The 16,798-nt window shown below is 39.9% G+C and overlaps 1 protein-coding gene across 1 annotated transcript; it reads right to left on the bottom strand.

The window, feature by feature from the left end:
* Positions 1-1,292: 1,292 nt before the first annotated feature.
* On the bottom strand, positions 1,293-6,141 carry LOC124409247 (DNA replication licensing factor Mcm2). Its single transcript, XM_046886752.1, has 15 exons — positions 6,000-6,141; positions 5,558-5,730; positions 5,314-5,477; positions 5,086-5,168; positions 4,820-5,002; positions 4,471-4,682; positions 4,115-4,307; positions 3,815-4,018; positions 3,440-3,671; positions 3,098-3,348; positions 2,854-3,018; positions 2,201-2,506; positions 1,836-2,018; positions 1,600-1,755; positions 1,293-1,505 (listed from the first exon to the last, which is right to left on the bottom strand). Exons 1-15 carry the CDS (start codon positions 6,003-6,005, stop codon positions 1,377-1,379), a joined length of 2,640 nt encoding a protein of 879 aa, XP_046742708.1. The 5' UTR covers positions 6,006-6,141; the 3' UTR covers positions 1,293-1,376.
* Positions 6,142-16,798: the final 10,657 nt, after the last annotated feature.

Below are 16,798 nucleotides of genomic sequence, written 5' to 3'. Positions count from 1 at the left end.
TTCACGACGGAACAGAGCAAGGAATCGAGAAATAAGCACGTCACGCGGAAACGCGGGTGGAAAGACATTAGCGTATAGAACCCGCGGTCACCTTTGCTTCCATTATTGAGAGCCACCGCTTGAAACATTTTTTTGCACCCTGCCTGATATCTTCGAAAGCTTGAGGATATACTGTGGTCGGTGTAAACATCGGGCTAAACCTAAGCAAAAAGAGTTGGACACAACTCCAGTTTATGTGTACATCGTTGTTATATCCCGTATACATCGAAGATGAGAGGATAAAAATATGAAATCATATAACATACAAATGGTAATATACGTTATCTCACGCAGATATGAAAATGGTCGTTTTTCATGCCTGGGAGCAGGCCTAAATTGTCACTTTTCGACCCGGGTCACGGAAGCGGGAATAGAAGACAGCTGACGTCATAGTTTTTATGCCACCTGCATACACTTGGTGGATAATATACCATAAACTAGGCCCTGGGTATGAAGTGCATTATAGTAACGAGTTTTGTTTGGTCATCTTATTTTCGGTATTACAGTTACTCAGTATCAGGTTGCCCCGCATCCTGATGAAGTGAACAAACCGTTTCCCAACGCTGCTCCATCCCGGAAGTAAAATGTTATTCGGTATTAGGTATACTTGTTGGTATATGTGGTTGAAATGTACCATTCGCTACGCATACAATGATTCTACCAAATATTGGGATAATAGACCATGGAAAATGGCTTAGAGTGCTGCTAGTGTCAGGAAAGGAATACACATAACACATCCATTTCGATTGCGATGACTGAATTGGTATCTAAATAAATTTATTCCAGCATTTTCTAAAATTGAACGGAAGACGGAAAAAATACAAAGGAATTAGGCATGGTGTTGCGATTTTGGGAGGCAGAACCGTTTTGTCGTGGGATTGAATGGTAGGAACCTTTACCAACTAATAGGGCGATCAAAAAAGCGAAAACAACTTCGAGAACATCGTGGGATAATCAGCTATGATAGAATAACGTAATTTTTCTTTCTACTCTTGGTCGTTACTTTGAAAGCGCTGATCATAGTATCCTCATCATACAATTAAACTCTTAGACTTTAGTTGACAAGTCGATATTGCTAGTCTTTTCAAATCAGATACGATTTCCTTTCAGAAGCTATATTTGTTACCACATATACAGAATGCATGCGGTAGGTTTACAGTTATAATCAACAGAAATTAAACTTAAATAATCTGTCGAATCTAACAATTTCAGGTTTTCAAGGAAGTAACAAAACTTCGCTCAACATACGGTTGTAAAAGGCACACAATGAGTTTTTATTTTCACCTGGAAATAGTAGTCTTTAACATCACTTCACTGATCTTGTGTTATCGTGTTCTTCAATCATTAGATGCATCAGGCATAGTTTGTACTATCACTTTTCTTTTGGGATCATAAATGAAGTTGTTTGATTTGAATATGTGGCTCTCGTAGAATGGGTGTAGATTGTGAATATCTATCTGCTTAGCCTGTAATGACAATTCGAAAGATTTAACACAACCATTCGTATTAATAAATGTTGTATGGACGTATAAGAATAGTAGTTGTAATTCAGTAAATTACCCTATCCATCAAATCTTTTTCAGAAATTTCAATAGTTGTAACTGGTCCACCTTGGAATGCTCTCTTGAATGTCAATGCATCTAAAGTTATTTGACGTAAAATGTAATACAGCAACTCGCTGTGATCCTTTTTGTATGAGAGATATTTCTGGAAAGTCTGTAACAAAGTTGATGTGTTTTTGATAGCAACATGAATAGTGTATGTGCATAGACTTTACAAAATATCTTGCTACTCACTTGTCGCATGGATTTCATAACAGAATATTTCTGTGTATCTACGAAGCTCTCAAGCATCATTCTGATTGCAAGGTTTACGTCTTCTTCTCGCACATGATCCCTGAGATGCATTTTAGCACTCGCTTCTGCCATTCGTATCATACTTTCGATATGACGAACCGTAATTGGAAGGCTGCCTGTTGCCTGTCCAAAAAATGGAGGGAGTCAAAATTCACAGCACACAAACACATGAAAAAATGTCGCACAAAACGAGTAGCGACTTTGAAATCTATGTTGGTATGTTCAAGACATGGCAGTTTCTAATAAAATAATCTATTATAGATAAATACCATTAATTAAATTTACTTAGTAGTTGTGCCACTTACTAGACTCTCCTGTCTCAATTGACTGTACATTTTTGCCACCTTATCTTGATCCATATTAGTAAGTTTGGGATGGATGTTCTGCCTCGCATACACAATATATTTCTTCAGGAGATCTTGTGGAATGGACAAATCCGTATGGTTCTCTTCAAGATTAGGTGGAATTGTTCTATTCTCATTATTAGGATGATGCCTGATGTGCGAACCAATAACGAACTTAGCCAAATGCCGATCCTGCATAGGATCAACTTCATCCCGGACTACACATAGAATATCAAATCGGGAGAGAATCGGCTCCGACAAATTTACCTGTAACAATGTTTAAAAATGGCCAATAATGAGAACTGTTGAGTTCAATATTTTACCTATGTAAAAACATACTAGTGTACTTCAGCTCTATAATTAGCAAAATTAAAAAATATGAAATTATTATTTCCTCAATCTCCCACCTGTTTTTTTTTTTTTTTTTGTTTTCAGTATCAGGCATATCCCTGGAAAGATCAGGGCTACTTCACAAGTACATTTTCAAGTACTTTAACATTACTTAGGCAATAGATTTGCAGAGAGTACTACCAGCTAAGAAATATCAGTACTATTTGCTTAAATTTGAATCGCGGAAATTGAAAATTTATTCATGTAGAAAACATGCACCTTACGTTTTCAGAGAAAGTCATGCTGGCATCGTATCGTCCACCAATTGGATTCGAGGCTGCTATAACAGAGCACCTGGCTTGTAGAGAAGTGACAATACCAGCTTTTGAAATAGAAATACTTTGCTGTTCCATTGCTTCGTGTATAGATGTTCTATCCTGATCGTTCATCTACAAATACAGTCAGGATTGATGTACGTCAATATTTTTCATACAGATTTTGAATAATCATAAGATCGTATTTACTCACTTTGTCAAACTCGTCTATGAGGCAAACACCCTGATCCGCAAGAACCAAAGCACCAGCTTCTAACGTCCATTCTCGCGTGGTTGGTGAACGGCTTACATACGCAGTAAGACCCACTGCAGAAGCGCCCTGACCTGTTGTGAATACAGCTCTGGGGGCAATTTTTTCAGTGTATTTCAAGAACTGTGATTTTGCTGTTCCTGGGTCTCCACAAAGCAAAACGTTTATATCTCCTCTCACTTTGTGCTTCTGGCCTAATTGCAAAAAATGTTTCAATCAAGCATGACAAAACTCTTCTGGAAACACCATAAATTCTTGTATATCATATCCTGCGATATGGCGTACCGGGATTTTTCGATTCTCCACCAAATAAAGCAAGTGCCAGCGCTCGCTTTATGAATTCATGTCCATAGATAGATGGTGCAATACTAGCTATAATTCGGTCAGCTACCCGATGATCTTTGCTTAAGGCCAAAATACTGGAGACATCCTCATCAGTTAATGATTGAACAATTTCTTTGCAATCCTTTACAACAAGATGATTGGCTAACAATACTGTCGAAAATACAGGAAAACCCTGTAATGGATGCATAAAATTTTTAGGGGAATACAAGTTTTTAATTGATATTTATTTTACCCAAAACTTGGAGCCAAAGATTTTGACGATTAAGTTTCACAACGTAATTATGCTACACCTGTGAATATTAAAATATAATTTACCTGCTCGGTATTCAGAGATCCGTCATAATTATTAGTATAAACAGCAGTCACGTCAACTTCATCTCCAGGCTTGCATCTATCACAGAGATCGGCAAGCAGGATACAGTCTTTGCTTCGAGGTATTCTCCCGGCTGGAATTCTACCTGGAGACTCTTGTATTGTTACCTTTTGATAATTTCGATAAATCGTTTGCTCCATATTGATCTGAAAACGATGAATAAACAATGTTGAAGCATGATCAACCAAATTTTAATTCAAATCTACTAAAGAATTACTGTAAATAATTTTGAAAATAATTACGGTGAAGGGTCCACTGCTTTGACACTCAGGACAAGAGCCAGGATCAACTTCTTGACTTTGCATTTGCGTGAACGGGCCAAGGACGTATCCACACTTTTTACAATCATATTTAACAACTGACAACTGTGGTAAAACTCCTGTTGTGGCAGTGACAACACCCAATGTCCTCACTAACTGGTTCAAATGTAACTTTCTGAAACACAATGCCACTTGGATGTTACAATTACGATGCGAATATGCTACATCAACTTGAAGATGATGTCACCAGGTGTTGGGATACAAATTCACATGATTAATGCAATGTAATTATATTTTATATATTTATTTCCCCCAAATCTGAATTTATGTATCTTTACCTGAACGTTCGCAATTCCTCAATGAGCGGCAATTCTGATATCCTTACATGGATTTCAGTGGAAACTCTCCCATAACTAGGAAAAATAGTTAGAACCAAGTCCTTAGCTACTTCATCAAATATTTCCAACATTTGTACAGGAGCTTCAGGTAGAAAGTAGGCCAACACATGTTCCTTTCCAGCGAGAATGGGGAACTCCACAACAAAACTAGACTGTAAAATAAAAAATGAATGTATATGGCCAAGAGGCATCTTGTAGTAAGATAGGAACTTGCTAGAATATACTTTTCGATGTGATCTTTGTAACAGATTATTATCAATTTTAAAAAAGGTATGAAATACGGTGTTACCTGATTACTTTCACACATTCGGCGTATGCGCTCTTTGTACATGTGATGTCCTTTGGCATTGACGTGTGTTCTTAGAAAACTCTTGAATCTGTTAGCAATTTCAGTTCGCGGTCCCAACATCATAACCCACTCTTTGATAGTGTGACCTTTTGTATCTTCTAAATTTTCAATTGATTCGATCATCTGTAATCGAAATTGATTACTGATAATTATGACACAAACGATTCAGAAACTAATTTAGTAATAATTCTGTTGAATTTCTTCACCTCTGAATCTTCAATTTCACCAGCAGCTGCTTTTTCAGCCATTCGACGCTTATGTTTGGGTACTTCGTCATCGTCGCTTTCATCTAACAATTTTAGTTATAGAATTGAAAATAAGGTTGTATGATTAGATGTTATAAACAGAATCACCTATTGTCACTCACTTTAAATTCAAAGTGAATTAATAGGATTTATTATTAAGCTTTGACCTATGATTTAATGTAACTTTACCGTAAAGAAGGTCTCTGTCATCTCTGACAATTCCAGCTTCACGATCTCGCTTGCGCATTTCTCTTTCTGCAGCTGCTCGGTCCCCTTGAGATATTTCAGAATAGTCGTCGTCATCAACGATATTAGGATCATAACGATCCAAGGCAGGCATGGGGCGATAATCGCTATATGAAAAAGAGTATTGAAGGTAAGACCCTGACATGTTCTAGACTTTGGGATTTTTTAGTCTCAATGCAGCACTCACGCCTCCATGTTATCGCCAAATAATTCTTCACCATCTTCTTCTTCCTCGATCATTTCATTATCTGTATCAGCTCCAAGCAAATTGCCTTCATCCTCAAAGGGCTCTTCCATTTCGTGAGGCGGTGATGTGAGCTGATCTCGTCTCCCGGAAGGAACCGGGGAACTTGCCTGACTCTGTTTTTATAAATAATGAATGGAATTTGCATACAAAATAGTTGGGCTTGTGAATTTAGGTCGTTGACTTGGTAAAAATGTTGACAGAAGAATTTGCAAATCATTTTCAAACATACTGTGAGTAATTATATCTTCAATAATATAGTAGACGACATATTTCATTTGAAATAAAGGTTTGGTCTGAGGTTTGTTTTTTGGTTAAACACAGGTTAGACGTAAATACATAACAAAATGTCAGGAAAATGATACCGATGTGATCAATCACTTACCGACATTCTATTACTCCGGTGAAGCAATATATTCGGATAAGACTCGTAAGGGTATATTTTCGGAACAAAATCAAACTACGTATGATGTACACGCAACATAAACCGACTCCAGTTCGATTTGGCGCGTGGTGTGAGTGTACAATTTGGCGGCAAAACCTTCGAATCCGCCACGAACAATAGATACACGACCTAGATATGGATCTCTTGCTCCTGTTCGATTTCTGTCTCAAACACCACTCAAGCGTTGACTTTATATAAATGAAGACTTACAGCCCTGCGTTATTTTTCACAACAGCTCGACGGATCCTAGGCGGGTTTAGGGGTATTAACAGTCTGACGTATTATCAACCAAGTAACTGACCGCGCCGGTAAGAGAAGTTCTTCATGACCAACAAAGAACTGTCGCGTGCGTGCAAATCGTTGGTAACATACCATCGTCATTGAGAAATTGAAAAGTTGAGAAAATCTTGCGCAAGAAATATGTACGCCGAAATTACACAACGAAGATTTAAATGTCAATCAAATACATGAACGTGTATCGTTTATATTTACCTGAAAATATCAAATCTTTTATAAGCGATAGTGGCATCTCTAAGATGCTTAATTTAGTATTCCGAAGTTTTATGTAAAGTCAACTTTGAGTCGCAAATATGTTGAAAAACTTTTGAACTACTTCGTTTTCAGGTCTAATAGTTCCAAGAATAGTCCGATTTTTTTGAGTTCTATGAGCACTTTTGAAATCACGTATCCAAAAAATTCAATGTCTCAAGTTTTGAGAATATGCGGTATATTCTGATACACTGTTCTCACTGCTAAAAGGCTAAGGCTAACCCATTTGGATTTTTGGCGAGAATCTCGACGACTCTGAAAAGTGCTGCGATTGATTCGTTGAACCACCGTTCACACGTGATTTTGCGAGGGACCATCAAGCACAGTCCCAATACGCTGCGAGCAACAAATCGAAAGTTGCAGCCAGAAAACTATAGACGTATTTTCTACTTTTTTTTTTTGCTGCTGGTCTTTGCGTGCCAAATTATCTGCTGCGGGTCCTCCGCTCTTTTTCTTGTATTTTCTGAGTTCCTGGGCATCCAATTAATCTAGTAAGAGTCATACAAATCGATCCCGAAACGACAAGCTTTCGGCTCCGAAAATGACCAAAAAAGTAAGGCTTACCCCTTTGGATTTTTAGCAAAAATTTCGAAGATTCCGAAAAATGCTGCAATAAATTCATTCAGGCACTATTCCGACGTAATTTTGCGAGAGGAATCGATTAAGCGCAGTCCCAATACGCTGCGAGCGATAGATCAAAAGTTACAGCCGAAAAACTCATGATTTTCGTCGTCATTTCTCTGCTGCTGCTCCTACGCTATTTTTGAGGTGTTTTCTGAGTTCCTGGGGGTCGAATTACTCTAGAGATGGTCATACAAATCGATTCCGAGACAAAAAACTTTCAGCTCCGAAAATGACCAAAAAAGCAAGGCTTACCCCTTTGGATTTTTAGCAAAAATTTCGAAGATTCCGAAAAATGCTGCAATAAATTCATTCAGGCACTATTCCGACGTAATTTTGCGAGAGGAATCGATTAAGCGCAGTCCCAATACGCTGCGAGCGATAGATCAAAAGTTACGGCCGAAAAACTCATGATTTTCGTCGTCATTTCTCTGCTGCTGCTCCTACGCTATTTTTGAGGTGTTTTCTGAGTTCCTGGGGGTCGAATTACTCTAGAGATGGTCATACAAATCGATTCCGAGACAAAAAACTTTCAGCTCCGAAAATGACCAAAAAAGCAAGGCTTACCCCTTTGGATTTTTAGCAAAAATTTCGAAGATTCCGAAAAATGCTGCAATAAATTCATTCAGGCACTATTCCGACGTAATTTTGCGAGAGGAATCGATTAAGCGCAGTCCCAATACGCTGCGAGCGATAGATCAAAAGTTACAGCCGAAAAACTCATGATTTTCGTCGTCATTTCTCTGCTGCTGCTCCTACGCTATTTTTGAGGTGTTTTCTGAGTTCCTGGGGGTCGAATTACTCTAGAGATGGTCATACAAATCGATTCCGAGACAAAAAACTTTCAGCTCCGAAAATGACCAAAAAAGCAAGGCTTACCCCTTTGGATTTTTAGCAAAAATTTCGAAGATTCCGAAAAATGCTGCAATAAATTCATTCAGGCACTATTCCGACGTAATTTTGCGAGAGGAATCGATTAAGCGCAGTCCCAATACGCTGCGAGCGATAGATCAAAAGTTACGGCCGAAAAACTCATGATTTTCGTCGTCATTTCTCTGCTGCTGCTCCTACGCTATTTTTGAGGTGTTTTCTGAGTTCCTGGGGGTCGAATTACTCTAGAGATGGTCATACAAATCGATTCCGAGACAAAAAACTTTCAGCTCCGAAAATGACCAAAAAAGCAAGGCTTACCCCTTTGGATTTTTAGCAAAAATTTCGAAGATTCCGAAAAATGCTGCAATAAATTCATTCAGGCACTATTCCGACGTAATTTTGCGAGAGGAATCGATTAAGCGCAGTCCCAATACGCTGCGAGCGATAGATCAAAAGTTACGGCCGAAAAACTCATGATTTTCGTCGTCATTTCTCTGCTGCTGCTCCTACGCTATTTTTGAGGTGTTTTCTGAGTTCCTGGGGGTCGAATTACTCTAGAGATGGTCATACAAATCGATTCCGAGACAAAAAACTTTCAGCTCCGAAAATGACCAAAAAAGCAAGGCTTACCCCTTTGGATTTTTAGCAAAAATTTCGAAGATTCCGAAAAATGCTGCAATAAATTCATTCAGGCACTATTCCGACGTAATTTTGCGAGAGGAATCGATTAAGCGCAGTCCCAATACGCTGCGAGCGATAGATCAAAAGTTACAGCCGAAAAACTCATGATTTTCGTCGTCATTTCTCTGCTGCTGCTCCTACGCTATTTTTGAGGTGTTTTCTGAGTTCCTGGGGGTCGAATTACTCTAGAGATGGTCATACAAATCGATTCCGAGACAAAAAACTTTCAGCTCCGAAAATGACCAAAAAAGCAAGGCTTACCCCTTTGGATTTTTAGCAAAAATTTCGAAGATTCCGAAAAATGCTGCAATAAATTCATTCAGGCACTATTCCGACGTAATTTTGCGAGAGGAATCGATTAAGCGCAGTCCCAATACGCTGCGAGCGATAGATCAAAAGTTACAGCCGAAAAACTCATGATTTTCGTCGTCATTTCTCTGCTGCTGCTCCTACGCTATTTTTGAGGTGTTTTCTGAGTTCCTGGGGGTCGAATTACTCTAGAGATGGTCATACAAATCGATTCCGAGACAAAAAACTTTCAGCTCCGAAAATGACCAAAAAAGCAAGGCTTACCCCTTTGGATTTTTAGCAAAAATTTCGAAGATTCCGAAAAATGCTGCAATAAATTCATTCAGGCACTATTCCGACGTAATTTTGCGAGAGGAATCGATTAAGCGCAGTCCCAATACGCTGCGAGCGATAGATCAAAAGTTACAGCCGAAAAACTCATGATTTTCGTCGTCATTTCTCTGCTGCTGCTCCTACGCTATTTTTGAGGTGTTTTCTGAGTTCCTGGGGGTCGAATTACTCTAGAGATGGTCATACAAATCGATTCCGAGACAAAAAACTTTCAGCTCCGAAAATGACCAAAAAAGCAAGGCTTACCCCTTTGGATTTTTAGCAAAAATTTCGAAGATTCCGAAAAATGCTGCAATAAATTCATTCAGGCACTATTCCGACGTAATTTTGCGAGAGGAATCGATTAAGCGCAGTCCCAATACGCTGCGAGCGATAGATCAAAAGTTACGGCCGAAAAACTCATGATTTTCGTCGTCATTTCTCTGCTGCTGCTCCTACGCTATTTTTGAGGTGTTTTCTGAGTTCCTGGGGGTCGAATTACTCTAGAGATGGTCATACAAATCGATTCCGAGACAAAAAACTTTCAGCTCCGAAAATGACCAAAAAAGCAAGGCTTACCCCTTTGGATTTTTAGCAAAAATTTCGAAGATTCCGAAAAATGCTGCAATAAATTCATTCAGGCACTATTCCGACGTAATTTTGCGAGAGGAATCGATTAAGCGCAGTCCCAATACGCTGCGAGCGATAGATCAAAAGTTACAGCCGAAAAACTCATGATTTTCGTCGTCATTTCTCTGCTGCTGCTCCTACGCTATTTTTGAGGTGTTTTCTGAGTTCCTGGGGGTCGAATTACTCTAGAGATGGTCATACAAATCGATTCCGAGACAAAAAACTTTCAGCTCCGAAAATGACCAAAAAAGCAAGGCTTACCCCTTTGGATTTTTAGCAAAAATTTCGAAGATTCCGAAAAATGCTGCAATAAATTCATTCAGGCACTATTCCGACGTAATTTTGCGAGAGGAATCGATTAAGCGCAGTCCCAATACGCTGCGAGCGATAGATCAAAAGTTACGGCCGAAAAACTCATGATTTTCGTCGTCATTTCTCTGCTGCTGCTCCTACGCTATTTTTGAGGTGTTTTCTGAGTTCCTGGGGGTCGAATTACTCTAGAGATGGTCATACAAATCGATTCCGAGACAAAAAACTTTCAGCTCCGAAAATGACCAAAAAAGCAAGGCTTACCCCTTTGGATTTTTAGCAAAAATTTCGAAGATTCCGAAAAATGCTGCAATAAATTCATTCAGGCACTATTCCGACGTAATTTTGCGAGAGGAATCGATTAAGCGCAGTCCCAATACGCTGCGAGCGATAGATCAAAAGTTACGGCCGAAAAACTCATGATTTTCGTCGTCATTTCTCTGCTGCTGCTCCTACGCTATTTTTGAGGTGTTTTCTGAGTTCCTGGGGGTCGAATTACTCTAGAGATGGTCATACAAATCGATTCCGAGACAAAAAACTTTCAGCTCCGAAAATGACCAAAAAAGCAAGGCTTACCCCTTTGGATTTTTAGCAAAAATTTCGAAGATTCCGAAAAATGCTGCAATAAATTCATTCAGGCACTATTCCGACGTAATTTTGCGAGAGGAATCGATTAAGCGCAGTCCCAATACGCTGCGAGCGATAGATCAAAAGTTACAGCCGAAAAACTCATGATTTTCGTCGTCATTTCTCTGCTGCTGCTCCTACGCTATTTTTGAGGTGTTTTCTGAGTTCCTGGGGGTCGAATTACTCTAGAGATGGTCATACAAATCGATTCCGAGACAAAAAACTTTCAGCTCCGAAAATGACCAAAAAAGCAAGGCTTACCCCTTTGGATTTTTAGCAAAAATTTCGAAGATTCCGAAAAATGCTGCAATAAATTCATTCAGGCACTATTCCGACGTAATTTTGCGAGAGGAATCGATTAAGCGCAGTCCCAATACGCTGCGAGCGATAGATCAAAAGTTACAGCCGAAAAACTCATGATTTTCGTCGTCATTTCTCTGCTGCTGCTCCTACGCTATTTTTGAGGTGTTTTCTGAGTTCCTGGGGGTCGAATTACTCTAGAGATGGTCATACAAATCGATTCCGAGACAAAAAACTTTCAGCTCCGAAAATGACCAAAAAAGCAAGGCTTACCCCTTTGGATTTTTAGCAAAAATTTCGAAGATTCCGAAAAATGCTGCAATAAATTCATTCAGGCACTATTCCGACGTAATTTTGCGAGAGGAATCGATTAAGCGCAGTCCCAATACGCTGCGAGCGATAGATCAAAAGTTACAGCCGAAAAACTCATGATTTTCGTCGTCATTTCTCTGCTGCTGCTCCTACGCTATTTTTGAGGTGTTTTCTGAGTTCCTGGGGGTCGAATTACTCTAGAGATGGTCATACAAATCGATTCCGAGACAAAAAACTTTCAGCTCCGAAAATGACCAAAAAAGCAAGGCTTACCCCTTTGGATTTTTAGCAAAAATTTCGAAGATTCCGAAAAATGCTGCAATAAATTCATTCAGGCACTATTCCGACGTAATTTTGCGAGAGGAATCGATTAAGCGCAGTCCCAATACGCTGCGAGCGATAGATCAAAAGTTACAGCCGAAAAACTCATGATTTTCGTCGTCATTTCTCTGCTGCTGCTCCTACGCTATTTTTGAGGTGTTTTCTGAGTTCCTGGGGGTCGAATTACTCTAGAGATGGTCATACAAATCGATTCCGAGACAAAAAACTTTCAGCTCCGAAAATGACCAAAAAAGCAAGGCTTACCCCTTTGGATTTTTAGCAAAAATTTCGAAGATTCCGAAAAATGCTGCAATAAATTCATTCAGGCACTATTCCGACGTAATTTTGCGAGAGGAATCGATTAAGCGCAGTCCCAATACGCGGCGAGCGATAGATCAAAAGTTACAGCCGAAAAACTCATGATTTTCGTCGTCATTTCTCTGCTGCTGCTCCTACGCTATTTTTGAGGTGTTTTCTGAGTTCCTGGGGGTCGAATTACTCTAGAGATGGTCATACAAATCGATTCCGAGACAAAAAACTTTCAGCTCCGAAAATGACCAAAAAAGCAAGGCTTACCCCTTTGGATTTTTAGCAAAAATTTCGAAGATTCCGAAAAATGCTGCAATAAATTCATTCAGGCACTATTCCGACGTAATTTTGCGAGAGGAATCGATTAAGCGCAGTCCCAATACGCTGCGAGCGATAGATCAAAAGTTACGGCCGAAAAACTCATGATTTTCGTCGTCATTTCTCTGCTGCTGCTCCTACGCTATTTTTGAGGTGTTTTCTGAGTTCCTGGGGGTCGAATTACTCTAGAGATGGTCATACAAATCGATTCCGAGACAAAAAACTTTCAGCTCCGAAAATGACCAAAAAAGCAAGGCTTACCCCTTTGGATTTTTAGCAAAAATTTCGAAGATTCCGAAAAATGCTGCAATAAATTCATTCAGGCACTATTCCGACGTAATTTTGCGAGAGGAATCGATTAAGCGCAGTCCCAATACGCTGCGAGCGATAGATCAAAAGTTACAGCCGAAAAACTCATGATTTTCGTCGTCATTTCTCTGCTGCTGCTCCTACGCTATTTTTGAGGTGTTTTCTGAGTTCCTGGGGGTCGAATTACTCTAGAGATGGTCATACAAATCGATTCCGAGACAAAAAACTTTCAGCTCCGAAAATGACCAAAAAAGCAAGGCTTACCCCTTTGGATTTTTAGCAAAAATTTCGAAGATTCCGAAAAATGCTGCAATAAATTCATTCAGGCACTATTCCGACGTAATTTTGCGAGAGGAATCGATTAAGCGCAGTCCCAATACGCTGCGAGCGATAGATCAAAAGTTACGGCCGAAAAACTCATGATTTTCGTCGTCATTTCTCTGCTGCTGCTCCTACGCTATTTTTGAGGTGTTTTCTGAGTTCCTGGGGGTCGAATTACTCTAGAGATGGTCATACAAATCGATTCCGAGACAAAAAACTTTCAGCTCCGAAAATGACCAAAAAAGCAAGGCTTACCCCTTTGGATTTTTAGCAAAAATTTCGAAGATTCCGAAAAATGCTGCAATAAATTCATTCAGGCACTATTCCGACGTAATTTTGCGAGAGGAATCGATTAAGCGCAGTCCCAATACGCTGCGAGCGATAGATCAAAAGTTACAGCCGAAAAACTCATGATTTTCGTCGTCATTTCTCTGCTGCTGCTCCTACGCTATTTTTGAGGTGTTTTCTGAGTTCCTGGGGGTCGAATTACTCTAGAGATGGTCATACAAATCGATTCCGAGACAAAAAACTTTCAGCTCCGAAAATGACCAAAAAAGCAAGGCTTACCCCTTTGGATTTTTAGCAAAAATTTCGAAGATTCCGAAAAATGCTGCAATAAATTCATTCAGGCACTATTCCGACGTAATTTTGCGAGAGGAATCGATTAAGCGCAGTCCCAATACGCTGCGAGCGATAGATCAAAAGTTACAGCCGAAAAACTCATGATTTTCGTCGTCATTTCTCTGCTGCTGCTCCTACGCTATTTTTGAGGTGTTTTCTGAGTTCCTGGGGGTCGAATTACTCTAGAGATGGTCATACAAATCGATTCCGAGACAAAAAACTTTCAGCTCCGAAAATGACCAAAAAAGCAAGGCTTACCCCTTTGGATTTTTAGCAAAAATTTCGAAGATTCCGAAAAATGCTGCAATAAATTCATTCAGGCACTATTCCGACGTAATTTTGCGAGAGGAATCGATTAAGCGCAGTCCCAATACGCTGCGAGCGATAGATCAAAAGTTACAGCCGAAAAACTCATGATTTTCGTCGTCATTTCTCTGCTGCTGCTCCTACGCTATTTTTGAGGTGTTTTCTGAGTTCCTGGGGGTCGAATTACTCTAGAGATGGTCATACAAATCGATTCCGAGACAAAAAACTTTCAGCTCCGAAAATGACCAAAAAAGCAAGGCTTACCCCTTTGGATTTTTAGCAAAAATTTCGAAGATTCCGAAAAATGCTGCAATAAATTCATTCAGGCACTATTCCGACGTAATTTTGCGAGAGGAATCGATTAAGCGCAGTCCCAATACGCTGCGAGCGATAGATCAAAAGTTACGGCCGAAAAACTCATGATTTTCGTCGTCATTTCTCTGCTGCTGCTCCTACGCTATTTTTGAGGTGTTTTCTGAGTTCCTGGGGGTCGAATTACTCTAGAGATGGTCATACAAATCGATTCCGAGACAAAAAACTTTCAGCTCCGAAAATGACCAAAAAAGCAAGGCTTACCCCTTTGGATTTTTAGCAAAAATTTCGAAGATTCCGAAAAATGCTGCAATAAATTCATTCAGGCACTATTCCGACGTAATTTTGCGAGAGGAATCGATTAAGCGCAGTCCCAATACGCTGCGAGCGATAGATCAAAAGTTACAGCCGAAAAACTCATGATTTTCGTCGTCATTTCTCTGCTGCTGCTCCTACGCTATTTTTGAGGTGTTTTCTGAGTTCCTGGGGGTCGAATTACTCTAGAGATGGTCATACAAATCGATTCCGAGACAAAAAACTTTCAGCTCCGAAAATGACCAAAAAAGCAAGGCTTACCCCTTTGGATTTTTAGCAAAAATTTCGAAGATTCCGAAAAATGCTGCAATAAATTCATTCAGGCACTATTCCGACGTAATTTTGCGAGAGGAATCGATTAAGCGCAGTCCCAATACGCTGCGAGCGATAGATCAAAAGTTACGGCCGAAAAACTCATGATTTTCGTCGTCATTTCTCTGCTGCTGCTCCTACGCTATTTTTGAGGTGTTTTCTGAGTTCCTGGGGGTCGAATTACTCTAGAGATGGTCATACAAATCGATTCCGAGACAAAAAACTTTCAGCTCCGAAAATGACCAAAAAAGCAAGGCTTACCCCTTTGGATTTTTAGCAAAAATTTCGAAGATTCCGAAAAATGCTGCAATAAATTCATTCAGGCACTATTCCGACGTAATTTTGCGAGAGGAATCGATTAAGCGCAGTCCCAATACGCTGCGAGCGATAGATCAAAAGTTACAGCCGAAAAACTCATGATTTTCGTCGTCATTTCTCTGCTGCTGCTCCTACGCTATTTTTGAGGTGTTTTCTGAGTTCCTGGGGGTCGAATTACTCTAGAGATGGTCATACAAATCGATTCCGAGACAAAAAACTTTCAGCTCCGAAAATGACCAAAAAAGCAAGGCTTACCCCTTTGGATTTTTAGCAAAAATTTCGAAGATTCCGAAAAATGCTGCAATAAATTCATTCAGGCACTATTCCGACGTAATTTTGCGAGAGGAATCGATTAAGCGCAGTCCCAATACGCTGCGAGCGATAGATCAAAAGTTACGGCCGAAAAACTCATGATTTTCGTCGTCATTTCTCTGCTGCTGCTCCTACGCTATTTTTGAGGTGTTTTCTGAGTTCCTGGGGGTCGAATTACTCTAGAGATGGTCATACAAATCGATTCCGAGACAAAAAACTTTCAGCTCCGAAAATGACCAAAAAAGCAAGGCTTACCCCTTTGGATTTTTAGCAAAAATTTCGAAGATTCCGAAAAATGCTGCAATAAATTCATTCAGGCACTATTCCGACGTAATTTTGCGAGAGGAATCGATTAAGCGCAGTCCCAATACGCTGCGAGCGATAGATCAAAAGTTACAGCCGAAAAACTCATGATTTTCGTCGTCATTTCTCTGCTGCTGCTCCTACGCTATTTTTGAGGTGTTTTCTGAGTTCCTGGGGGTCGAATTACTCTAGAGATGGTCATACAAATCGATTCCGAGACAAAAAACTTTCAGCTCCGAAAATGACCAAAAAAGCAAGGCTTACCCCTTTGGATTTTTAGCAAAAATTTCGAAGATTCCGAAAAATGCTGCAATAAATTCATTCAGGCACTATTCCGACGTAATTTTGCGAGAGGAATCGATTAAGCGCAGTCCCAATACGCTGCGAGCGATAGATCAAAAGTTACGGCCGAAAAACTCATGATTTTCGTCGTCATTTCTCTGCTGCTGCTCCTACGCTATTTTTGAGGTGTTTTCTGAGTTCCTGGGGGTCGAATTACTCTAGAGATGGTCATACAAATCGATTCCGAGACAAAAAACTTTCAGCTCCGAAAATGACCAAAAAAGCAAGGCTTACCCCTTTGGATTTTTAGCAAAAATTTCGAAGATTCCGAAAAATGCTGCAATAAATTCATTCAGGCACTATTCCGACGTAATTTTGCGAGAGGAATCGATTAAGCGCAGTCCCAATACGCTGCGAGCGATAGATCAAAAGTTACAGCCGAAAAACTCATGATTTTCGTCGTCATTTCTCTGCTGCTGCTCCTACGCTATTTTTGAGGTGTTTTCTGAGTTCCTGGGGGTCGAATTACTCTAGAGATGGTCATACAAATCGATTCCGAG

This window comes from Diprion similis, chromosome 8 (assembly GCF_021155765.1).
Source record: "Diprion similis isolate iyDipSimi1 chromosome 8, iyDipSimi1.1, whole genome shotgun sequence".
NCBI lineage: Eukaryota > Metazoa > Arthropoda > Insecta > Hymenoptera > Diprionidae > Diprion > Diprion similis.
This window is presented reverse-complemented; position numbering and strand designations above follow the sequence as displayed.

Bases quoted from the DNA above. Each gene is read 5' to 3' on its own strand.
- LOC124409247 (XM_046886752.1), bottom strand. The intron at 4,683-4,819 runs GTAACACCGTAT...TTTATTTTACAG, and splicing joins GAATGTGTGAAAGTAATCAG to TCTAGTTTTGTTGTGGAGTT. The intron at 4,019-4,114 runs GTAATTATTTTC...CATCGTTTTCAG, and splicing joins AAAGCAGTGGACCCTTCACC to ATCAATATGGAGCAAACGAT.